A 26,143-nucleotide genomic window follows, 5' to 3' on the forward strand; every position below is an offset into this window, starting at 1 on the left:
GTGGTCATTTATACTTACTTCTGGTTATCTTTTGTTCTAAAACGTCAAGGAGGTAGCAAAATCGTGTTTTTAGCGCGCAAAAAGGGTAGGTGTCCCAACAACTTATGGCCAGGATTGTAGTATGTGCTGTCCCTATAAAGTAATAAAGCCCGTAGGGTATATAGGTAATTGATTCAGCCAACTAAAAAGAAGTGTTGAAGAATGAGAGAGACATGAGGGTTTCTACACTTCTCAGCAAATGTAGGCGAAATGGAGAGAAAACTAGTCTGTGTAGCAAGAGATCCCACCCGAATGAAAGTTTTCCTCATTTTAGCCGCACTTTGCCATCAACTTTTATTATCATTTTCTTGTCTTTCTTTTTTTTTTTTCTTTCCGCCGACGCGAGAACATAAATGAAAAAGCCATAGGGATTATTTCTATTAAAAGGAGTTCAGGAGCCCACATATTGACAGATCTAGACATTTGCTGCGGGGTGCGCACAAATAGGGACAAGGGGAGCAATATTATTGCTTCGAGACTTGGGTTGAGGTACTCTTGCTGATGAGCGTGTGTTGCTAGAGACAAACTATGCTGTAAAACCAAGCTTCTCTACTTTGTTGTTTTCGCTGCTTTTAATGTAGTAGCCCTATCATTCAGCAGTGCAGAATGGTTTTTAAGCTGCTTCAAAAACATTTTCCCGTTGATATAAACAAACAGTGGGTATTTGGACCCCCTAGTTGGCGGTGAACGTGGTGTCAATAAAATCTAACAGGGGACGTATGAGTAGACGGTTTCCAAAGATCAGTCTTTCATCCTTTTGGCCTCATTGAACAGATTTGGATTTTTATTCGAGGTTTAAAGATAGTTGGTAACTGAAAACTCTTTATATTTCCTGATTAAATTTCAAAGTTTTAAGTCTTTAGTGTTTCTCAATGATGAAAAATTACTTTGCCCTCCCCGAAGAAACTTATCGTCACGGTTGCGAGGCTACGAACAAAGGCGCCATATTTGAAGATCTATGCAAACAAATGACGGGATATCACTATTCAAATGGTTGGTGTTAACGATAACCTTTTCAGCAGCTGAGCGGCGGTTTGTTTGGATCGAAAATGTCCCGAAGTGTTTATCCTACGGCCCAGATACCGATTGAAGTTCAGGATGAAAGCGTTGCAACGACATTGAAAGTAATTATGGATGTTCTGAAGGTCAGTAGACTTGTCTAAGAAATTGTAGGTTGTACGCGGCGCGTAAGTCCTGTGAGACTTTTCAACTCCTAGAGGCATCACGCTAATTGCCACTGTCTTTCAAAACTTTAATAACTTTAACCTCTTCTCGTTATTGTCAGGAAGAGCAGCATAAAGAGCTAATTCTAAGCAGAAGGCTTTGATCAAATTATCATCGAATGCAATGTGCAGGACAGAACATCGACAGCGTTGTACATTTCTCGTCGCTTTCGTTTTTGGTCGATCAAACCTTCTCGAGCCTCACAGCGTCTTGTGTACATTCCGATATTGTTTGCACTGCTCCAAAACGTTCGCTTATCCGATCATATGAAGACGATGTTAATATTTACGATCAGGGTTGTAGTTTATACAACGTTAATAATTTAAGCTTATCTTAGCTTATTTTATGTGCGATATAAGTTTATCAATTTCTAATTTTGATTGTAAACTAGGGCGAGAAGAGATTGATTTTCGAAAGAATAAAGCTGAATAAAGTTTGCAGAAGTTTAAACATATTCATGTATATTATATTCGAGGGACCGTTGTTTTGTTTACATACAAACATCTGTCTTCCTTGAGAAACAGAGTCTTGGTGACTGCAATGTGGTTTAATTGTAATTTTTATTTTTGATCGATATTTTTGTTACTTGTAAAACTTTATTACTAATAATTGAAGTATTGATAGGTTTTCTGTATGGTAATGCCAAGCAGTTGTTAGAGAATAATTCTGTTAGGATTTAAAAAAAATAGTATTCTCAAGCAGTATTTTTTTTTTGCAGCTTGTTTGTTTTGTTTTCTTTAAAGTGCCACTGAAACGAAATTTTCGTATGTGAGATTTTTGCTTAGTAATAAAGTTTCAACCTCACTTGGAAACACTGCGGACTTTTTTTTCGCATACGGTAAGCGAAAACTGCTTTTTCAGCCGTTCGAAGTTGGCTGGTTAAGCCCAAAATTGGCGGCCATCTTGGCGCGGCCAAAACAGCCTAGTGACGTCACTGGTTGTATTACTCTCATGCCGCGCTGAAAATTTAGAGTGATTATGGGAGAAGAGAATACTATTCGAAGCCCCCCAAAAAACATCTTAAGGACATCTCAGAGCTGTAAAGCAGATAATCACAGTAGCCTTAGACAAGAAGAGGTGGAGAGTCGATCCTGGGGCTTTTCAGTCTATTTAATTGGATATTTGCAGGATATTTTATGTAAGCAAGCAAACGAGTGGGAGTTCTTAGATCGCAAAATGATCGGGACTCTTGGTGAAATGGCCACCACTCAATTAAACAATACCTACACTCATAAAGTAAAAATGACATGAAAACAAGAGAAAGCGGCTTTTGAAATTACTATCCGGACTGCTGCTGCACGAATCGCAGCAACAACGCTTCGAGTTTCGAGTCGCTTCGCTTCGAGGAAACCGGACGCTTTGTGAGTTTCACCGCGGACGAGATTGTGCTACAGTGACCTTTAGTCCAGTTGCATCTGTTACATCCTACAGGTTATCAAATCAGCAACAATTTAAGAAACCCTCTTCTTTTATGTGAGGGAGCGAATTTAAACTATGAAGGTAAACTAAGCTGCCATGACCCTACAGGTATGTTTTCAGGAAACGAGAGAAAGCGTGACAATGTCGACGGCAAAAGGTGATATATGCAAATTAGTTCAAATTCTGTTTAATAAACCTTCGAAAGGAGTGTAAACTAGTGACGTTTTAACGAATTGCTTTGAATTTGGATACCATTAAATGAAGATCATAGACATAAGTATGTGCTAAAGAACTCAAAGTAATCCATCGACCGTGAAATATTGCAATTGGGAGATACGTGTAAAAGAGAAGCGAAATTCGCGCTTTGTTTACACTGATACGTATGCGACGATAAAGCAAACCCTGCTGCGGATCACAATTTTCAAAGACACATTTTGTCTACCACAAGAACTCTCACTTATTAGTATCATAAAAAGATGCCCTCTGTGTACAAAGAAGTACTCGACTCAAAGCTTGTGGACCGTTAATAACTTCGTGATTGTGCGGATGGCTGATGCGCTTACGGCTTTTACTGCAGTAAAGTTGCCGAGGATATATTTGAACCTTGTGTAATAGACCTTAGATAAACGTGAGAATCCAAATTTCAGAACCAGGCTGAAAACAGACGACTAAATATCGTGTTTAGGCTTTAGGACGTGATATAAAAGTTGCCACACTCGTCTTCGAAATCTCCAATCGAGCACTCAAGATGTTCGAAAAGTAACTGAGCTGTTCTAATCTGTAGCATTTATTTTGGTGAATCTACACTCTTTGGCGCCCTCCAACGTTCATGATATGTATTTCATGTCAAGACTGGACAGAAATTACAAGGTAGAAAACTAGCAGGTATCGACAATATGAAAAATAGACTTGAATAAATCAAGTGAAAACAAGAGAGAATCTATAGCGCTTCTTGCGTGAATACAACCAGTGACGTCACAAGGTCCTTAAATTCGGTTCCAGAGCCCGGACACAGTTTTGCTCCAAAAAGTCGATTTCAGCAGCTAAAAAAAGCACTTTCCGTTAGGATTTGACAGAAATAAAGTTCACCATTATTTTAAGCACGTTTGAAACTACAAATTGGGCTAATAAAAGAGAGTACGAAAATTTCGTTTCAGTGGCACTTTAACAGACATCTTCATAAAATATAGATCATAGTTCATAGAATCCTAAAATACAACATTTACATACAAGATCAAAAAAACGTTTTTACGTATTTAGTAAGAAATAAGAAATTTCATGGCCTAATGGATAGGTACCGGTAGTTATAGGTGTACAGTGGATAGGAGAGGGGGAGGTGTGAAAAAAATCAGCTGACAGTCAGTATTGCTGTTCCTGTTTTACCAAAGTTTCTGTAAGGTATTGTCTTAATCAACAATTTGAAAAAATGAAAAGTAGCATTTATTTAAGTTATATCTAAATTAACAATATGGGCATATTGAAGCCTATACTTCGAGAGAAAAGTATGTTGTTTAACTGGAATTTTCAGGGGGAGACAAATCAGAAAACCTTCCAAGTGAGGGGTATGGTTATAATTTTTATGGTTATTTAATACACTAAATGCAGCCACAGCTTATGGTGTACATGTATTGTGTTGCTGTGGTTTAAATTTGAGTTACATTAAACATTATTCAAGCCAGTCTAATTTTTATCTTCCTTTGTCTTGAAAATAGCAGTCAAGATACATACATGTAGGCTACAATATTTCAGCAAGCTGTAAATTGGAGTCATGCATGCAAAGTGATTCATATTTAATTCTAATATTACAAGCTGGTGACTCTTGATCGATTAAATACTGATCTTTCTTCATGGTAACATACTCCAGCCATATTGTTCAATGGTTAACAGCAATGCACCTGAAACTACATGATGTAATTCTAGCTAAAAATGAAAAATTGTAATCCCTATTTTTGTTGATGGTGTGTTTGTTGTTTAGTCACATGAGGGCTCTATTAAAGAACTCCGCAATGTCTTGGACTCTCATGGAAAAAACTCGGCAAAAATACCACCCCTTTTAAACGTAAGTATATATTTTTTGAAGATGTAACTTTAAAGTTTTTCAAAGGCTAAGTACCTTACATCCTGAAAGATATGGATTTTAGGATGATCAGTAAGACCTCGATGCAGATCTTATAGAATATATTGTGAAGATCCTTGGAAGATTTTCATCAGGGGAACATGTAGGTAATTCTATGTTGGTCTTGCCTAGTGAAGAAAAAGCAGTATAACAAACCATTTTAATAACTCCACAAGAAGCAGCTTGTTGTATCTCTAACAAAATTTTCAATCATGATTGGTTCTCCATACAACTATTTATCACGTAATCTGCGCAGGTAACCAATTACTGGTACAAGTTTTGTAATTGGATCCCTGTAATTGTATACCTCAAATATTTGCATGTCACTTTCGTGCACTTAAATGGCTAATGCTTTTATGTTCCCTATAGTTTTTAAAACTTATTGAAAATACTATTAACTGTTTCCATAAAAAGAAGTTCTTAAAAGACTGGTTATAGTCTTTCAAACTTTAAAATATAAATATTACATGTATTTTGGAAAAATGCTCTCGCTGTAAAGGTAGACCTCTTGGGAATGATTTTTTTCATGCTGCACTTTAGATTCACGCAATGAATGGAGACGAAGAACCAGTGAAAGATGTACAGGTGGATGATATCCCAGATAACCAATCAGAAGCCTCGTCAATTATGTCAAGTCGTACAGAGTATCATGAGTTGCCGACAAGATCTACTTTGATTAACAGTAGTGGTGTGTCTTCTGTTGGTAATGAAATGTTTCCTCTGTCTGATCTGAGCCATCACAAAACCACAGGTGAGTGATTGTTCTTAGTTAGTACAGGCTTGTTTACAAAATCATCTTGTTCTAAGGAATCAGACTAACACCCAGCTAGCAGAGTAGCCTGTCAAGATCATTAAGTAGATGAAGTAAACATTTGAAATAAATAAGTTGATAAGTTATGTAATTCTTGTAGTGCAGTGCAGTGCAGTGCAGTTCTTCCATTGCAGTGTAGTTTCTTTGTAGTCTGTGTAAGTTTTGTAAATTTCATCCATATCGATTTTTTTGTTGAACTTCTTGTATAAATTATACAATGTACCTGTAAAAAAAAATTAAAAAAACCTGCAAAACAATGTGGCTAAATGTAATTTAGGCTATTAGTAAGTTAAATGGTAAACATTTGGGAGGCATGGTGGTCTCATGGTTAGTACACTCATCTCTGGATCAAGCAGTCTGGGTTCAAGCCATGGCCGGAACATTGTGTTGTGTTCTTGGGCAAGATGCTTTACTCTCACAGTGCCTCTCTCCACCCACATGTATAAATGGGTACCAGCGAACTTAATGCTGGGGGTAACCCTGCGATGGACTAGCATCCCATCCAGGGGGGAGTAGAAATACTTTACCTACCTTTTAAATGCAAAACAAGATTGCTGGCCAGCAGTCCCCCTCAGGGGAATGTATATATGGGGTGGCTCAGCTTCAAATGTCAAGTCATTACATGTGTTTTTCATGGCTGGACAGATCTCGTTAAGTTTTTTTCCCAGCGCACCCATCCCCCTTGTCTTCATGGTGAGTATATGGTAAGTATCCTGTACGTGTTTCCACTGTTTTTCAGTGTGATGGTGCCTCGGTGGTTGCCGCTCGCAGGGTTGTCATGGATGCCCTACACTTGGTTTAGTTTGTTCTCGGGCCCCACCATCCTTTCAGGCACCATTCCCCAAGCTCATTGATTGTTGATGAGTTTAAAGAAGAAGTAAATGGTGCTTTTTGCTAGCAGCCATGCAGCTACTTTTGACAACCGTGCTAGTAGATACATTCAGTGGAAAATATGGACCGGCTGGAATTACAATAATAATTTATTCTCTGAGTAATCCAGGGGTTTCATTTATGTTTTCAGCAGAATTGGAAAGTGGTTTTCACAGCAGTGGTGGAAACTAAATTGTGACAGCACTTGCCATTTGGGCAAGTGACTCTCAAAATTCACATGCGTGGTGTAATTTTCATTCGCCCAGAAAAAAATATGTACAATACACCTGCAATGGAGTTCAATGGAATAAGTGTGTAGCAGTCGTAAATGGGGAACTTAAGGTAGAGAGGCAAAAAAAACCCTCCCTCAGCCTCTCCCACTACACATGGTATGCAGGCTAACTTGTTTTTTGCTGTCAGGTTAGCATGCAGTTAGGGTTCATCATCCAATATTGTTACCCAGTTATTTGCGGAATTATTAGACCAAAAAATAAACATTTATTTAGTCTTTACTTGATCAACAGTATACATTTCAGTCCAAGTTTTGTATAATGTAATGATTATTATTTTAAACATTATTTTCCAGGGAATTATCCAGGTTTTCTCTAGGGAACACTATATCATTCTGAAACAAGGCAAGAAACACATGAACACATGGTAGGTCTCAATAATTAATCTTAACTTGTTACTTTAATTTTTTTCAGTCTCTATATCAAATGGTCTGACAAGCACACCATCAAAGCCTTATTCTTCTCCACGGCAACTTTTTCCTACAAGAACTTCTTTATTTGAACAGACACCCAAACTCGACCTAACAGTTTCCACTGCAGATCGTCAAGGTTAGTAACAGCAACCTCATCAGCCAGCTACAGTGTATTTTTAACATTCAATAGTACACCCACTGAAAGGAAATATTACATGGCCAAAAATTCAATCTCGTTTGTCTAAATGGTTTAATTTCCAGAGTGAATATTAATAGGAATCATGTGTCTTGATTGGTTAATGGAACTGAGTAAATGACATAAACAAAGATCATTGAGCATTCTATTAACTAGTAAGTATTGTAAGAACTACAGTTTTATTCAAGAGTTATTATTAAGATATAGGGTGATCCTTGTTTACATCACTGGTTCATATGGTGTTAACATCCAGGTGAGGGTGCATGGTCCTGAAATTGGACAGCTGTTGGTGATTGACTTTTCAATAACCTGCAAGTGAAAGTTATCCTCAGAGTCAGTTACCATAACCATGAGGATGGCATTTGTTCAGGTTGTCAAATTGTCAGTCACCAACAACAGTTCACCCTCTACATGTATATTTGCCGTGTACATGTATTTTATTCCTGATCATTGTTTTGTACCAGAAATAGATAAAAAGTGTACAATTGTGTAATATTGTTTTTAAATGACCAACTGATTTCTCTGATGCCACAGCCTGTGGGGAAGGTAGCTATCAAGGCAAAGGAAACCAGTGAAAACTTAGCTTGCTCCACTAGTCTCCTGACCGCCAGGGGGTACTCCCATATGAAACGGCTCGGGGATGTTCGCCTTCTCAATTATGGGACGGTATAAATCAAGGATTCAGGTGTCACTAAGGGTGATATGATGAAATGCCACTGTTTTTAGCTGTCAAAGTATCTTTTAGGGTGTAACAAAAAGGCTCTTATTTTTGTTTGTAAGCCCAATTTCCGCCGGTCTCTTGGGTATGGGCTACCGGCAGGGGCTCTTTTTCTGAACAGCTCTTTTTCTAATCAAGCCTATTCCGTTTAAAGTGGTATTTTTTAGGGCTGAAATAAAGCTCGAGCCTCACCCATATTGGTCTCCTTTAGGGTTTTCTGATGAGCATCCCTGACCTTTTCATATAGGAGTCCCCTGCCTGAGTCATGACCTTATTCCTTAGCAGAAGGTATCTTTGCAGGCTACCTGAATTAAAATGAGGGTATCTGAATTGTTTTTGTTGCAGGTAAAGCCATGTCCCCATCCAGCCAACCATACACACTACATACACCGTCAATTAAGCCAAATATGGGTACAGAAATGCACAAGTACAGTTTATCTCCAAGTGCCAGTTATTCGGGTAAAGGTTCCTTGAAATTTTACATGTTTAATAACATTAAGTGATTTAGCTAACAGATGCTTAATTGGGAACATGCTCTTAAATGCTCCAGACTTTGAAGGACACCAAGGTGATTGTGGTATCTTGATAAATTTGTAAGTTAGACTTAGAAAGACTCCTTATTATTATGCCAAGTGCAAATGGAATGGCATGCAAAATAAGCATTTCTGTTACTATAAATATTACTGGGCCTTTCTTTCAATAAGGCACAAATTCTTCTCAATCAATAGTTTTGTGCTTTGCTGCCGTCAATCATCAATCAATGAACAAGTTCAAAACTTTATATTTGTGGGTTTTAACCATATGAGGAAGTAGCAGATCCCATTAAAATAGTGCTCAATACACATATAGTGTAGAGCTGAGTATATGAGTAATAACGAAGAGGCAAGATTTGCTGTTACTCCGAGTTTCGTGCTTACGCACTCATCAGACAGTATTTAATGATAAGCATTCCTATCAACTAGATATATATACACGGTATTAAACAATAGGCTAATTGCTGGACTAGTTGCATTACAATAAGTGATAGTTATACTGGAAAAACAATAGGTGTGAAGACAGAAATTACGGGGACGAGTATAAACTGCGTGGGTGCAGTACAATATAAAGAAAGTGTCAAGCGTTCTTCAAGTAGAATTTGTTCTCGTGCCGGCATTTAGAAATAAGTTCTGATCTTTTGTTTAGTAGATTGTCGTTGCTATGTTTGATAATCATTAGTTTTTCTGTGAGGCAGAGGTCGCATCGTTTGGAAATGTTGTTGTAGGGTCTTGCACGGCTAATAATTGACCATTTGATGTTGAAGTCTTGTTTTTTGTCGTGTAGTTGCCAGATGTATTTAGAAAGCTCGGTGCTGTTGATGTGTTTTCTGTGCTTAAATGTGGATTTGTGCTGCGAGAATCTCTGTTTGAATGTTCCTTCTGTCAGTCCAATGTAGTTCTTGGTTGTGCTGTTAGTTGTAACTTGTGCGTTGTAGATTACACTGGAAGTCAGGCATTTGTTGTCTAGCGGGCATTGGTCTTTTTTGCGGCAGTTGCATTGCTCTCCGGTGGTTGCGTTGGCGTTGTTGTCGGCGTTTATTATTTTCATGTTGTGTTTGTTGATTACTGTTTTCATGTTGTCCATGCAACTGTAGCTGACTTTGACGTTGTTTTTGTTGAAGAGGCTGTGGTATTTATGTTGGTTCGGAAAGTGCTTAGATATGAGCTTCAGGAATGTTCTACCGATGTTTGTCTTTACGTTTTTACTAAATGGAGGGTTGTACCATATAATGTTTCTTTGTCTGTTGCGTCGGGGGCGTGTTGGTTGATTGTCTTCGTTGTAAATTAGTGTTTCAGAGTATCCGCTGGTTTTCAAAGCAGTTTCGTAGATTGGTTTGGCCTTGTTGAATTCGTGTTCGTTGCATGAGTTGGCGGAAATACGGCGATTGATGGATGCTGGAAGTTGCTTTATTATGTTAGGTGGGTGGTTAGACTTTGTGTTGATGTACTGCGGCTCGTCGTTAGGCTTTCTGTAGGGGCAGTAGGTACCTTTTGTAAGATCGAAGGTGACGTCCAGGTAGTTAACAATTTTCATGTTAGTCTGTATGGTAATGTTAAGTCCATATGTCTTGAAGCGTCTTGTTATGTCCTTCCTTGTACGGTCTGCTTGAGGTCCGGAGATGTTTTTGAAGATGGCAAGTCCGTCGTCTCTGTAAAGCCCGATGTTGTCTATCCCGTATATGTTATACAGGTCGTCGAGAATGAATAAGCCTACGAGCTCGCATACTTCGGCTCCGTCGAAGCTGCCCATAGTAACGTCAAAAGAACTGTTGTTTTTCTTGATCCAGGCGGTGTTACTGTCAATTATGCATTCAAGAAAATCCCTTCTCTTTGACAGTAACACCGCCTGGATCAAGAAAAACAACAGTCTAACCACCCACCTAACATAATAAAGCAACTTCCAGCATCCATCAATCGCCGTATTTCCGCCAACTCATGCAACGAACACGAATTCAACAAGGCCAAACCAATCTACGAAACTGCTTTGAAAACCAGCGGATACTCTGAAACACTAATTTACAACGAAGACAATCAACCAACACGCCCCCGACGCAACAGACAAAGAAACATTATATGGTACAACCCTCCATTTAGTAAAAACGTAAAGACAAACATCGGTAGAACATTCCTGAAGCTCATATCTAAGCACTTTCCGAACCAACATAAATACCACAGCCTCTTCAACAAAAACAACGTCAAAGTCAGCTACAGTTGCATGGACAACATGAAAACAGTAATCAACAAACACAACATGAAAATAACAAACGCCGACAACAACGCCAACGCAACCACCGGAGAGCAATGCAACTGCCGCAAAAAAGACCAATGCCCGCTAGACAACAAATGCCTGACTTCCAGTGTAATCTACAACGCACAAGTTACAACTAACAGCACAACCAAGAACTACATTGGACTGACAGAAGGAACATTCAAACAGAGATTCTCGCAGCACAAATCCACATTTAAGCACAGAAAACACATCAACAGCACCGAGCTTTCTAAATACATCTGGCAACTACACGACAAAAAACAAGACTTCAACATCAAATGGTCAATTATTAGCCGTGCAAGACCCTACAACAACATTTCCAAACGATGCGACCTCTGCCTCACAGAAAAACTAATGATTATCAAACATAGCAACGACAATCTACTAAACAAAAGATCAGAACTTATTTCTAAATGCCGGCACGAGAACAAATTCTACTTGAAGAACGCTTGACACTTTCTTTATATTGTACTGCACCCACGCAGTTTATACTCGTCCCCGTAATTTCTGTCTTCACACCTATTGTTTTTCCAGTATAACTATCACTTATTGTAATGCAACTAGTCCAGCAATTAGCCTATTGTTTAATACCGTGTATATATATCTAGTTGATAGGAATGCTTATCATTAAATACTGTCTGATGAGTGCGTAAGCACGAAACTCGGAGTAACAGCAAATCTTGCCTCTTCGTTATTACTCATATATTTGTGGGTTTTAATTCATTTTGTTTCTTTCCTTATTTCAAGACTTGTTGGTTGTCATCGTAATTATGATTGATTGCCGCCAAAAAGGCAATCTTTTGTTAGGTTTTGAATTTCAGAGTTTATGTGTCATTGAAAGGCGGAGGAATATTTTGATATTTTGAAGGGTCCATTTTGGTGGAAATTTTTACAGATTATTGCTTATTTTGCATGCCATTTGACTTGTACATGATGTTATAATTAACAACCATTCTAACGAGGAGCTTCTGTCTTAAAGTTTTCTGTGTCCACTTTCAACTGTAATGTCACAAACCTAACCCTCCAATCAAGATTCCAGAGGCAGCTACCTGGGCATCTTTCTTGGGTTCCATTGTTATTAATTGTCAAGTCTCTAAGGCATTGTCCAGGTCGTTTTACTCCAGGTACCATTTCATTTTCAAGAGTTGAGTGACAGAAGGTAGCAAGGTCGAGTTGTAAACTTAGGATGCTGATTTGAAATGTGAAGGTCCTCCGCCCTACCACTGGCTGGATTTGTTCTTGGTGGTCCTGGGTTCAGCTCCTTTGCCTGTGTTTTTATAAATAGCCAAATGGTCGGCCTCCAAACACTTAAGGTTCTTAAAAAGTTTATATTTAATTTGCAATAGTTGATTTTATTATTTCGGTTTAGTCCACAATGAGCTAAGCAGTACTAGTTAAAATCCACTGCCGCGTAAAATAAAGTCGTTACAATCATGATTACTTTGTGTTGTTTTTATTACTTACAGAACTGCATGGTACACCGTGTTTAGCCAGAGTTAAAAAAGAATATTTTGGTCAATTCATTTGGTTCAATTTACATGTTTTATTTGATTTTCTTTCTTGCTTGCAGTTGGCACACTAAACACAAAGATTCAGTTACTGGAAAATCAAGGTCAGTTGAAAACGCTTTGCTGTGAAATTCAGAAAACCGGGAACACTTTGCTTTGATTCTGGCAGGTCAATTGTGTATTGACCAATCACAATAAAGTTCAGGACATACGAGCAAACCTCAAAACCACAAACTAATGCTGTTTGCGGTTTAGTTTTCTCACGCCTAATTGACTTTTTCCCTGCCGTAAAATTTGCTTTAAACTGTTCTAAATTCACGAAATGGTCCCTACATTTATGTAGTAAGAACTTAATTAGCTCTAACTACATGATTAAAAGCAATTTCTTGAAGAAAGTCCACACTGCAGCCCATTTTTGCAAACTTTTAACGATTTTGGAGCTAAACTTGAACCTTTGAAAAACTGACATCCTGACGCTTTTTCAAAAATCCACATCGCAATCCGTTTCCATCCTCGCCATCGTTAGCCATCCTCTCTTCCTAATGGGTTTAATCATTTGTCGAGTACCGCTCTACAAATTAAAACCATTATTGTTCAGCTTCCAATGATCGATGTATGTTTTTGGGATTTCCAAAATCATGCTAAAAATAGTGACAATGTCTCTTTAAGTATTTCTGGTATTTCTGGTTTTCTGAGTTTCACAGTAATTGCGGGGCCTTTGTAATCTTACAGGAAAGTCTGACTTAAAATAGTAGCTCCATGGTGTTTGGAACTGTTTAATGCTCAGTTTTTATTCCTTTAGTTCTGTTTCTCGCTGTATAGTATTTTGTTTTGATCAGGTGTTTTTTTCTTTTGTTATTCCTCCAGTGTCGGAATGGGGAGATATCATTGATGAAATGTCAGACCGCATGGCTAATCAACCTTCACTAATTAGAAAGTTTGCAAAAGAAAGGTAAGCCTACAATCTCATAGCCTGCGAGAACATCCGGTTTTTTCTGCTCTTGTTTCACGCAACGGTGCAATATCCAGCTACGAATTCCAACCAATGCTTTAATTGTGTGCATTCTGATCGATTCTCGTAGAACCTGTCAAGATAAACTCCTATACTGCTAGGTTTGTCGTTCTTCGTTTTCTTTGTCATTTGTCGTTACACTGGTTCACAGACAGCTCCGTCTCAAGTAATCACCATCAGCGTTTCTATTGCTGCAGAAAAAAGGAACTTTTCAGAGCTGTTGGTGTATTGATGCCGAGAAACGAGAATTTGCCTTTTGATTACTTAGTTATATGCATAAGCGATTAATGGCCCGCCTAGATTAGCAATTGCTGTCATGATCCATGGGCCAAATAACATGTAATTTTAAAATGAAAGAAAATAAAGATTATTGTTGTTGTTGTTAAAAAAAAATGAATACTAAAATTTCGCCGTGAAAAAATATGTCTAAATTTGATCCATTTCCATTTCAGTACAACAGACAAAGTGAGTCATCGACAACACACAGAGGATTTGGCCGTGCTCGAACGGAAGCTGACCAAGAGAATTGATGACAAGGTATTTCCCGTAAATCATTTTAATTCTAATCTTTTTAAAGGTTTCCTCGTGACATCCGAGACTGTGGGAAAGCCATGGAAAAAATGAAACCTCTGATGTTATGGAAAGATGGTTATTATAAATTATTTTTGGATTAACAAACTGGCAACTTCACTGAAAGCAGCTAAGTTGCATTTCCATGTATGTCACACCTCCTCTCTAACTGGTTACTGAAAATTCAAAAGTAGCTTGTAGTCTTAATTAAATTTGGCTGAACACAAAACAAGAAAAGAGCAACAATCTGTTATAAGCATACCTCAGCATACATCACGATGCACCAGGAGTACCAAACTGATCGAATTCCAGTTTAAATTTTTACACAGACGTCTAGGAACTAATGACTTTCTATATAAAATTGGGCTTAAGGCAAATGATAATTGCACCTTCTGTCAAGAAGGCCCAGAGTCATTAATGCATCTCTTCTGGACATGTCACGAAACATCTAACTTTTGGAAAAGAGTATCAGAATGGCTGCAAAGTATAAAACTAATGCCCAAAACCTCCACCCTATTAAACATTACAGCTTTTGGTCTGAAACCGGAAACGTCAAAATTTGCACTTCAAATTAACTATTGCCTTCTTTTAGCTCGACGTCATATCTGGCTAGCCAAATCTAAAGAAATGTCCCCTAACTTTGACCATTATCTACGCTTTCTGAAATCAAGGCTCGAGTTGGAGACAAAAAGCGGCGATGTGGAAAATTGGGAACCTCTTGCAGAATATATACCTACTGATAGATAGCATCACTTCCTCTGAAGCGTTTGCAGCTATCAACTTTGCCAACCATCTCGTACATACGCTGTCACCTACGAGCTTTTCACAGCAATCTGCTCTTTATCTTCGCTCTCACATACTAGTAATGCTATACGTAATCAACCCAACAATACACTTGAAACACTTGTTTCGTTTTCTTCCCTTTTGTACCATCTTCATTGTTTTTTTTTCTTTTTATTGTAATGTGTTAGATTTATTTTTGTGGATTAAAAGGTGCTGTAAACACTATTAGTGTGAACATTGTAAGTATGGTATTGTAAGAATAATAAGTTTCGTCTAGTACAATAGTTAATGTCAGCTCTGTAAGTAGTTATTCCCAAGTAGTATCTAGTACTGTAATCATTTATTCTGTATTCTGTAAGGCAATAAAATTAAAAAAAAAATAAAAAAATAAAAAAATAAATGACGTTTTAGGAGCCCTTGAAATACAGGCATGCTTGTGAGATATTTGAGGTTTTCCCTAACAGAATAGCTTCTGATTCCCACTATTGGTTCAATGATATTTGATGTAACTCCACTTCTTATTACTGGTAGTATTGCCAGTCAGTCCAATGTTGCTTTTATCCTGTTCAATGTTGTTCTAATGCTGGAAATAAGCTTACCTATGCGTTATTAGAGTGAGACTGGCTTATACTAATACTTACGATATTTGGTTTACCTTAACTTGGAGTACTAACATGATAAAAAGTACTTGTTTAGAAATGAAAATGATTAACTGTCTTCAATTTTCATAGTGAAAACTCATCTGTGTTTGCAGGTTACCCATGAAATGAAGCATTTATTAATATTTATTATTTAGGGTTATTCTTTGTTGGTGATTTTCAGTTTGCAAGCCTTGATCGTAAAATTATCGAGCTTTACGACGATTTGATGAGTCAAGTGTCCAACCCAACAGCCTCCAGAGGTAACAAGAAAAACTTTAAATAGCGACAGGCGACTTTTGATACATTAAAATTCAGCTAATGAGGCAAACAGGCGAAATACATAAAACAGGATTACTTACAATGCAACTCCCTTTGCCTTCTTGTTTTTGTTTGTTTTGTTTTGGTTTGGTTTTAATGCTCATTGATCGAGTTGTACTCTGAAAGTTTCAAGTGTTTCATATTCAGCTTGCAACTTGTTTGCAGGATACTGGGCTCTTTAAATGTGTTCGAACCCTGTTAAGTCTGTCATCGCCTTTTCCAAAACAAGGTTAAACTACGTGTATTAAATTTTGGGTGGCCGCTTAATAGGGGTAAAGACAATAGGAAAAACCTGATCAGGACGATCAAGACGACTTAATTAATAGAGGTGGCCGGTTAAGAGGGGTTTTATTTGCAGTATTTTACTGACAATAATATCGGGACTTCATGATACAAATGCAGCTACCGGTGTAAAACTTGATTACTGTCAGTGTCAGCGCGCCGAAAATTGTGTGTAGCCATCCGTCTCTCGCCTCTGTACCTCCTCTCTCTAGTTCTTGGCCAAATCCCAAATATATTTCCTTGAAACTAACCTTTGTAATACACTGTACCTGTTCCACTACATAAAATAAAACTTTGACGCAGACCGCGTAATTTATACAGACTTCACAACTTTCTTACGGATAGTAATTCTGCACGTTAAATGTTTGGACAAAAAAACTCCTGTTACGCATGTGCAGTACACCTTCACATTTCCCTTATATTTCCCTTTTACTGTTCCAGATGATTAATTATTGCGTCAGTAAACTGTCGTTAAGTTTGAAGGCTCCCCGGCTGATCCACGGCCCTTCTCCTTTTCTTCTTTTCTATCGCATTAACATTGTTCACAAAGAATGAGAAACTAGTTTGGTTACTTAAATTTCACTTTTAGCACAAGTCTGTAAAGATATGATGAATACCTTGCTATAACTTCCGTACTGTAAGTTGCGGATCCTCGTTTTTTTCCCCTCCGGTTAGTAAGAGGTAACAATGCCAGCGGGGGGGGGGGGGGGGGGAGTCATCTTCACAGGGTGGCGCAAAACAGCAGGGCCTTGAGTGACAGATTCGTCCGGAAAGATTCAAAGTATACAGGTCATTCTTTGTCTTTTTGACGACTTTGACGTGGTTTCATTGTAGACACCCAAGATAGAAAGACAGGGAAGCAAGATTCTTTAGGAAAACTTAATTCTAACGTGGATTCACTTTCAGAACAGGTGAGATATAACGAAACCCGCGTATAAGAAATTTAAGAACCTGTCAGGCTAAAATTTCCCAGTTAAGCACCCTTCACATAAGAACCATTCAAGGCTAAAATCTCCATACAAGTTCTTACTTTCAAAATCTAGAGTTTTTTAAATATAATACAGTTTACTTTAATTTCACAGTAAACACTATTGGTATAAGAACCTACGGAGGTTAACTTGAAAAAACCTAGGTTCTTGTACGTGGGTTTTTACTGATATATGACATTCTTATCTACAGTTTTCCCACCCCTGGAAAGGAGCGTTTTTTAAAAATTTATTTATGTAAACGCATCTTCTTTTAAGGGTTACGAAAACAACATGCTAACTAACGTATTTTTTTCTTTAAGTTGGAAGAACAAAAGGAAAAACTCAAGAACATGTCCAAAGGTACGTAAGCTCATTGGACTCTTGAGGATACAGTTAACATTCTTGTTACAAGAGAGATTTGTTGTCAAGCAAACGTTGTTCGTTAATAAAAGGACATCTTTGTTAAGTCTGGCTTACTTAGAGTGTTCCTTGATATTGTTAGTTAAGGAAGCAATGACCGAGCCAATAATTACGTCAGAAGGTTGCTAGGTAACGTGCTACAGTTCTGTAGTTTGATTGGACAACTCCGAGTGTTCTTATAAAAGTTGTCGAGAGTGTCTTAAAAAAGCGCTCTGTAAAATGGATCGTGACGTAGAGGAGGAAGAAACGTAACATCATAAATGTCTATACTTTTATTCTTTCTTTCCTGTTATCACTTGCTTTTACTTTGCGAAAAAATCTACCGCGTCCTAGTGCCTTTAATTATGAAATTAAATAGATGTAATAGGTCAGTCGCCAAACTAAAGCCTGCTTTTTGTTGCATCAAGTCAGCACTTATTTCGTGAATGAACGATCTATTTCTCCATTGTCGATCACCTCATTCGGAAAGGTTCTTTATTTGCTTAGCAAAATTTGAAAAGCTATGTTCTCAAACTGTTCAATAATTTGTCTGTTTTGTTGATTTTTGGAAGGAATGTCAGAGCTTGACGACAAAGTGGCTCATCTCAGACAGGACATGTCTTTATACAGGCGTCAACTGGAAAACAAACGTGGTGATGATGAGGTCAGTGTCTGGTTGGTTGTTGATGCGCTCGAAGCCTACTTCTATAGTATATTGACAATCTGGGAATTTGATGGACTTTTTCTTCATTGTCTTGCTGACAACTGACAACGCTCACAGTCCGAGAAGTTGTGGTCTTCCATTACCTGTTTCATATTTGGCTCTTAATCCAATTTACAACATATCACAACAGTTCTTTTACGTCTAAAAAGCAATACTGGTAGTCTTGTGATTTAAAAATAAAAAGTGACTGCACTTACTGCACCCTAAGCGGCTTCGGGATTTAAGAAGCAAATATCCTGTTAGTCTGGACACCGAACTTCTTACATGGAACTGCGAGAAAAGCCCAGCGTCTTCTTAAATAGTTGAGCGTGAAACGCGAATTACAAATGGCAAACGAATGGCCGCGGGAAGAATGGAAAGTCACGCAATGTCGATCTCCACTTTAGATTCGTACTTAGCCAATCAGAAGCCGTGTCTACTGTCCTGATATCCGTGATATCAAGTCACTGACCTGATATGGCTATGATATCATGGTCTCTTGGCAGATGTTGGGTACGGTAAATAAGAACTCCTACCTTCTTTTGGTGCGCTTCGGCAACATGCCGGGCTAGTTTTGAACTGCAGAGAGAAAAATTCAGGCCTGAATTTTTTTCAGGCTTATATTTCACGACTGCTTAAGTTGTGTGTATAACTGCGATGATCAGTCATGCCTTCGTATCTTTCTCCGCAGTTCAAATATACTGTTATTTCACATATATTCACTTATAAAATAGCAACATATTAGTTTCCTAAGATAGGGAACACCAAAGAAGTAGCAATTAATCAGAAATAAGCAAGGAAAGTTACCACTGAGGAAGATTTAGAAGGATAACTATGGTCAACGTTGGTCAATGTTTACAAGGTGTGCCCGCGTCCGTCACACAGTCCCATAAGATTGTAGATTATGAATGATATTGTATCATTGAGTTAATCCACTAAGTCCTTAACCCACTTTTTTTGTAGCTTGTGTCATTAGTAGCTGAACAGTTGGTTAGTAATGAAGAAATTACGGGATGGAAAATGGCACTGAAGGAAATCCATGCGGCACTTAACAAACAAGTAAGACAGGTTTATATGCAATTATTATTAGAGAAATTCTAATAGTATACAAATGCCAATGCTACAGTCTGATTGCCTGAACTACTCATATACTACCAGCCATTTGTGTGCAGTGTGCGAAATAGCGACGTTTTCTCGTTTTTCCGAAGTTTCAGAGGCACCGTTCAGTAGATACAGTGCCTGAGAAGTCTCAAAGAAAGACATTCAGAGTTTCTCAAAGTTAGCTGACGAAAATTAAATAGGAATTCTACTAAAAAAATTAGATTGTTTGCTCTCGATTTCTATGATTCGGCCTTCGGTCTCATCAACTATCACCTCACAGAAACCTCGAGCTCATAATCTAATTGTTAAGTAACATGCAACATTCCGGATTTTGTGCTGCGATTTATGGCGAAATGAGTTAGAAGAGATGATACAGAAAGAACATTTCAGTCAGTATTTCCGGCACTGTTGCTCTAAGTCAGGGTGCATTCGATTGACCTTACTGTAAAATAACTGGAATAACCACGTATGTTCGTTAGAATGAGTCACAATTCCAATTCTCAAAGCAGAACGAAATAATCCGCAGTGATGCCGTCACTGTAGGTCGCATCGTGAAGAAAACGGGTCACGAAAAAAATCACGTATTCCCGGATTCTGAAAGAGTACGAAAGAGGTGTTTCTTCTCCTTGCCATTTGCGAGCACGTAACGTAACGTAACGTAACTAGAAAACACGCAAGAATTGACACTAGCGGAATGCTCATGTAAATTACCAATAGACGAAAATGAAATTCTAAAATGTTCATCAATATATTCTTATTCCGGAGTAATGTCAATCAAACTCACCATAATCAGCTAATCAACCACACCATGTGTTTTTCAGAGCGACGGTGATCTATTGCAGCAGAGATCAAGCTTTCAAATCCCAGAGCCATCAAAAATTGTAACTTCAAGGATCCAAATTTCCTTTACAGAACTAGCAGTCTGGGGAGAATTGTCTGGGGGATATTTCCAGCAGTCCTTTATAAACCTTTACCAATGCGCTTTCATGTCACAAGAGCTTCACGGCACACATTGTTTGCAGGAATATATGAAACACGGAGAGACCGTGTTTGACCACATTTCCAAACACCGAGAAGAGAGATGAAAATACGACGCGCAGCGGAGTATTTTTGGTAAACTTCAGGTGTTTAAAAATGTGTCGAGCACTGTCTTGAGTCATTGATATTTCTTCTCAATCGAAACTTAATTTAAGCAGTAAACGGACAAATAAAATCCTACAAATGTATGCTAAGTACGATCTATGCTAGGTAAGATTTTGTCTTACGTTTGTTACTTAGGTTTTGAAATAACATCGGATTTGTAAAGAACTTCAAAAGTCGGTCCACTGTTCTCATCTGGGAACTAATTACAGGGCGACCTTTGTACCTGCAACGAGCGATCTAGGTGGTTCCCCTTCTCGTTTGACATAGTTTGATTTAATTAATGTAACTCCCGTTCTGTCTTTCTTTTCTTCAGTCGGAAATCAATACATCTGTGCACCACTCTTACGCAACTCTAGACAAACGCACTGAGGCCATGAGTCAGAAAGTCCAACTTCACGGAAGGTATTGTAACCGAGTCATAGAAACATGCTTCTCCGACAATCTCTATCAGATATTATTGATTACTTTCAGTTGGAAGGGACCGCTGATTTTAGAGTAGGGACATTTCTAGGGGATGGAGGGGAAGGTTAGTTTTGGAAATTCTCAGGGAAATTCTCTCCTGTGAAGTGGCAAATACTCTTAAAACCCTGAAAATTACACAGCGCATTCAACCTCCCAGTCAGCGCATCTTTGTTATTGGTGCTTCTAGAGACAAGGGTTTTGTAAAATTAGGAAAGGTAAACCCTGCATACTAGCCAAGTGGCCCATCAGGCCGGAGCTTATTCCGGTTTCTGTTGCATGAGGTAAGTAAGTAAATTCATTTCACTCCTCACGGGAAGATATGAACTCAACTAATTGACCTCGCTCCCAATGTGTGGCTTCATAGCTCAGTTGGTAGAGCATCGCACCGGTATCGCGGAGATCACGGGTTCGAATCCCGTTGAAGCCCTGATTTTTTCAGGCTTCTTCTTTCCAATTGCTTAAATTGGACAATTAACTGCGATGATCATTCTTCACTTTCGTAAGTAAGTAAGTAAGTAATTACCCATATGAGGAAGTAGCAGATCCCATTAAAATAGTGCTCAATACACATATAGTGTAGAGCTGAGTATATGAGTAATAACGAAGAGGCAAGATTTGCTGTTACTCCGAGTTTCGTGCTTACGCACTCATCAGACAGTATTTAACAGTATTTGACATTAAATACTGTCTGATGAGTGCGTAAGCACGAAACTCGGAGTAACAGCAAATCTTGCCTCTTCGTTATTACTCATAAGTAAGTAATTAAAGACTTTATTTAAAGAGGGTAGCACTAAAATAGTATAAAAATACTAACAAACCAGTGGCGCTCTAAAAATTATGTACAACACGGATGTTAAAACTATGGCATAATTATGAGATAATATAACGAATAAAAATACAATAGATAAGAGATAAAATCAATTTAAAATACAAGGAGCGACTAGGAGTATTTCTACTCCTCCCTAGATTGGATGCTAGTCCATCGCAGGGTTACCCCCAGCATTAAGTTCGCCGGTACCCATTTATACAACTGGATGGAGAAAGGCACTGTGAGAGTAAAGTGTCTTGCCCAAGAACACAACACAATGTCCCGGCCAGTTCGGGCTTGAACCCGAACCGCTGGATCGGAAGACGAGCGCATTAACCATGAGGCCACCGCGCCTCCTGACTGCTTAAGCCAAATTTAAACTCCAAACCGTGCAAAGCATTACCGACGCTACCAGCACGGGCGATTACAGGGGAATGTGAAGGAATAACAGCATGTTTTGCATGAGCTAATTACTTATGCAGTGAATACCAAGTTTTCATTTATGTGCAATGGTTGATTGTCAGATGGCGGTGGAGTGGCGTCTCCAATTTGTACCCCAAAGCACATTCCTGTGTAGCAGACCAACAGACGGATGATATCAGTTTCACGTCACAGATACACAACACTGAGTCACGGAGCTTGGTGTATGAGAAAGGCAAAGCGTATGTTGTAGTGACAGCAGGAGGGTGCTACTGGTGAGAATTTTTGTTAACGCTTTTTCAGAATTTTGTTTTCATGTTAGTGTAATTAGTATAAAACCTGACCTAATGGAATATCCCTGACACTTCCGTAGAAACTTCAAACTGTTTACAGGTATAGCGGGTTAACGTTTAACGTGACGTAACACTAGTGGAGATTCCGGGTTTTAGGCAGGCTCCTGGATAGCTAATATGTAGTCCTGCAAAGTGTTAACCTACGAAACGGTCTCGTTTTCTAGCGTTTGTGATAACATTTGGATCACATAACACGTGGTTTGTGTAGTATGTATCACTGTACAGTGGAACCCAGCCTTACGGCCACCTCGTTATTACGGCCACTTTATTCTGTCCCGAACAAGGGCTCAGACAGTCTTTTAATTATATCAAGAGTTGAAGCAACCTTTGGGGAAATTAGCAGATCACTCCAGCACTCTCTTGTTTGGTTACTTCACTTTTAATTTCCAATGATCCCTCTGGTACGGTTGTCGCAACGTTTTTCTATTTCTGTTCTTGACTGATAACAACAACTATTACCACAACTAGGAGTTCACTCGTCACGTTCCTTTTAAAGGGACAACCACATGATCCATCAAAACATTGTCAAACTGTCAATTAGGCTAGGGTAATGTCATGCGCAGTTCGCATAAGGTTCTATTGCGACTGCGCACAAAGCCACTTAGCATATTTTCCTTCGAGGTTATCGAGGTTTTCTATCTTGATTTTGACCGACTCTTCCTAAGTGGTTGACCAAAATAAGGTAACGTGAGTATTATAAAGGTTACAATCTTGGTTTTTATTGATTAAAAGTTTAGGATAACACTTTAGTTTAGAAGTAAAGGTTGGCAGGCTCGTGAGTTTAAACTGTACAATATTTTTACCCTTAGTCTTTTTTATATTATAATATTTTGTACACCTTTGGTGTCTGTTTAAAATAGGTTCGACTGTATTAGAATCCATTGTTTGTTCCACGATGTACTCACTCGAGATCTAGATCATGAGTTATTGATTGCTTTTTGGTAGTGATCTTCCTCTGGCGAACATTAACTTCCCTATTATTTCCACGTTATCCATAGGCTTATAATGATGTATTTTTTTTCATGACATTCTTCTCAGGGTATCAATCGGTGCGTTTTCCAAAAAGACCTCAACACCGCCTTCTTTGCAAGTCACTATAGACGAAGAAGCCGTACCTCTGGTATGATACCATTTGTTTTAGTTTATAAAATAATAGTAGCACTCGGGCAGCTTGCCTAATTTGCTGTATCTTGTACCGGTTTCCACAGTGCACAAAGCGACTAGAAGTCCTGCTACCCCCCCCCCCCCCAGCATTTTGTCAGGTTATCCCAACATATCGCTTGTAGCCATTTAAGACCCTCATTCAATCTCCTGAGTGGAGAGGGAGGGGCACATTGGGAGAAAAGTGTCTTGCCCTGTTGGTAACATTGGTTCTCTTACACACGTTTAAACGACGAAGACGAAGGCTGCAAATATTCTTTTTAGTAGACCTTTGTCACGGTATTTTTAGATGTTGATGTAGGGCAGACAATGAAAATCGACTGACACCTCAGAAAAGATTACCTTGAAGTTTGAATTATTGCCAAGTTTGCAAGTCATGTCAACGTTACACGTCTCCCATGTAATCATTCTTCGCTATCTGTAACGACATGACTTTCAAACTGGCCCATTTTACAAAGTTAAAGGTGATCTTTCCAGAGGTGTCAATGAATTTGATTACCTGGCCTGCATCAAACCTAAAATACCATGACAAAGTTCTAGTCCTATACAGTTGTTTAGATTTAGTAAATAAAGGCACTCGTGTGTTACTTTGTGATTCTTTTGTAATTCATTCGCAGTTTAACAGTTCCGGTAAGTCACCAAGTCATCACAGGATAAGCGTCATTTCCTCTGCTCCTAAATACCAGCCTCCCGCGGGCAGATTAAAAGGGGAAGGAGCCACACCTTGGAGACCTGGTGAGGAGCCACACCTTGGAAACCTACCCCCGGGGGGGGGGGGGTACTCCCAGAAAACCTTACCCCATTTACGACCAAATTCTGCGATTTTTGCTACCCTATTTATGACCTGGCCAAAAATTCGATAGCCTATTTATGACCGTTGCGACTGGCACAGTTGCCCTAAACATAAGTTATGAAGGGCTTCTGTGGACGGTCTTATTGATAACGATAAAAAAGTAGCTTCTTCTAAGAAACATACCCAATTCAAGACCAGAGTGCTAAAACCATGCCTTAGTTAAGACCAAAATGGCTAAAATCGATACCCTATTTATAAAACCAAAATGGCTGAAAAACCCTACCCTTTGCCAAAGTTTGGGGCCGCACATACCTATACAGCCCATATAAGGGAGTAACCCCGCCCCCCTTGAGTTTTGCACTCTTTTTCACACGGAGGCAAAATACAACTCGTAGATGTCCTAAAGACGGATTCACTTAACTTGTTTACATGCTTGTTGGCACCCAATTCAGATCATGTGATGAGTCATTTGGGAGGTTACAATTGTGCAATTTGCTACACGCAACTGATTACACGGGAGTATGTACAAACAGAACAATTGTAACTCCCAAATGAATCATGACATGATCTGAGTTGTGTTGCAACAAGAATGTAAACACGTTGGCTGAATCCGTTTATTGGGCTGGCATTGATTGTGTTGAAACAATAAACATCGACAGTACGTGTGTACATTTATAGGCCCATTTATCCGAAAGCTGACTACCGCAAATCCAGGATTAAAAGTTAACTGAAGTTTTGAGTCCTTTACTGTTCAAGTGACGTTGCTGATGCTTTGTAGAGTTTGAAATCAAACGTGAAGGGCAAAACTACAAAGAAAAAACATCACTAAAAAGTACCAAAACTGAAAGCAAACTTCATGCTAACCCTAGATCGGCTTAAATCATGCTTTGCACAACCAAACCTTGGACGGGAATTCTGAAAGTGTTCGATTGTTTAGTGAAACGAGAAGGCATAGACCTATTGAGTAATTTTTTAGTGCTGTAATTTATTTTACTTTTATTATTTAAACTATAGAAGCATATCCTATAAGCGGCCTTTCACGCTATAGGCATGGTGAATCGTTATGTGAAACTTCTGTTCCGGTTCTTTGCAGGTTCAAGTCTTATCGGCGCGGTAATAATTCCCGCACACAGTAGAATAAGTATCAGTCCCACAAGCACGGCACCGGGAACACGAATGAGCGTGGAAGGATATCTGGACCTGATAAAGATGTACTGACCCCGCCGGCGGCACGACAAACAACCGTTAAACAACTTAGTTTCTGTCATTCTCAACCTCTTTTCGGACACGACGTGGTCAAACCATGTTTGCAAACTTGGCCAACATAGATTTTCTCTGCTGTTGAAAACTAACATTTCGGCTACCCCCAAGTTGCCGCCATTCGGTGTTTGAGTTTTACGACAGGGAAGAGCGGTCCTGCTAGTGAACTTTGAAAACCTGTGCAACAGTCAATGTTGGCTTATAAGTAATTACCGCTTTCCCGCACAGTCAGTCAGAAGGCTGAAATAAGTACACCTTTCTCTCTTCGCCTCCTTCAGTAGACAGTTTTTACTGTAGCAACATGTAAATATCTCGTTAATGTAAATATCGAATCTCTTTTAATGATCTTACCAACGTAGTAGTATGGTGACTCTTATTCGTTCGAGTCGTGATCTCTATAATAAGATTTGTATGTTTCTTTCATACTACTGTATGATGAAACGTTAAAATTTTTAATGCCACCTTGTTCGAAATAACTAAATTTTAGTTAACGTTTAAAAGCTATCTCTACAATAAAATTAGTCGCGCAATAAATTTGTGATATTAGTTAAACTTAC

At 38.7% G+C, this 26,143-nt stretch overlaps 1 protein-coding gene across 5 annotated transcripts; it reads left to right on the plus strand.

Moving 5' to 3' along the window:
* On the plus strand, positions 1-26,141 carry LOC145460681 (uncharacterized). Of its 5 annotated transcripts, XM_081445567.1 has the most exons (19): positions 1-1,184; positions 4,658-4,741; positions 5,339-5,549; positions 7,184-7,318; positions 8,442-8,555; positions 12,472-12,513; positions 13,277-13,361; positions 13,874-13,958; positions 14,963-15,013; positions 15,597-15,675; positions 16,850-16,926; positions 17,304-17,343; positions 17,955-18,046; positions 19,049-19,144; positions 20,643-20,731; positions 22,124-22,294; positions 23,411-23,492; positions 24,151-24,268; positions 25,420-26,141. In XM_081445567.1, the coding sequence occupies exons 1-19, from the start codon at positions 1,089-1,091 to the stop codon at positions 25,542-25,544; spliced, it is 1,872 nt and encodes a 623-aa protein (XP_081301693.1). In that variant the 5' UTR covers positions 1-1,088; the 3' UTR covers positions 25,545-26,141. The 5 variants fall into 5 exon arrangements, with proteins under 5 accessions (XP_081301693.1, XP_081301695.1, XP_081301692.1 ...); XM_081445569.1 differs by lacking the exon at positions 14,963-15,013; XM_081445566.1 differs by having other exon boundaries at positions 24,151-25,512.
* Positions 26,142-26,143: the final 2 nt, after the last annotated feature.

Source organism: Orbicella franksi, chromosome 11, assembly GCF_964199315.1.
Source record: "Orbicella franksi chromosome 11, jaOrbFran1.1, whole genome shotgun sequence".
Lineage (NCBI taxonomy): Eukaryota > Metazoa > Cnidaria > Anthozoa > Scleractinia > Merulinidae > Orbicella > Orbicella franksi.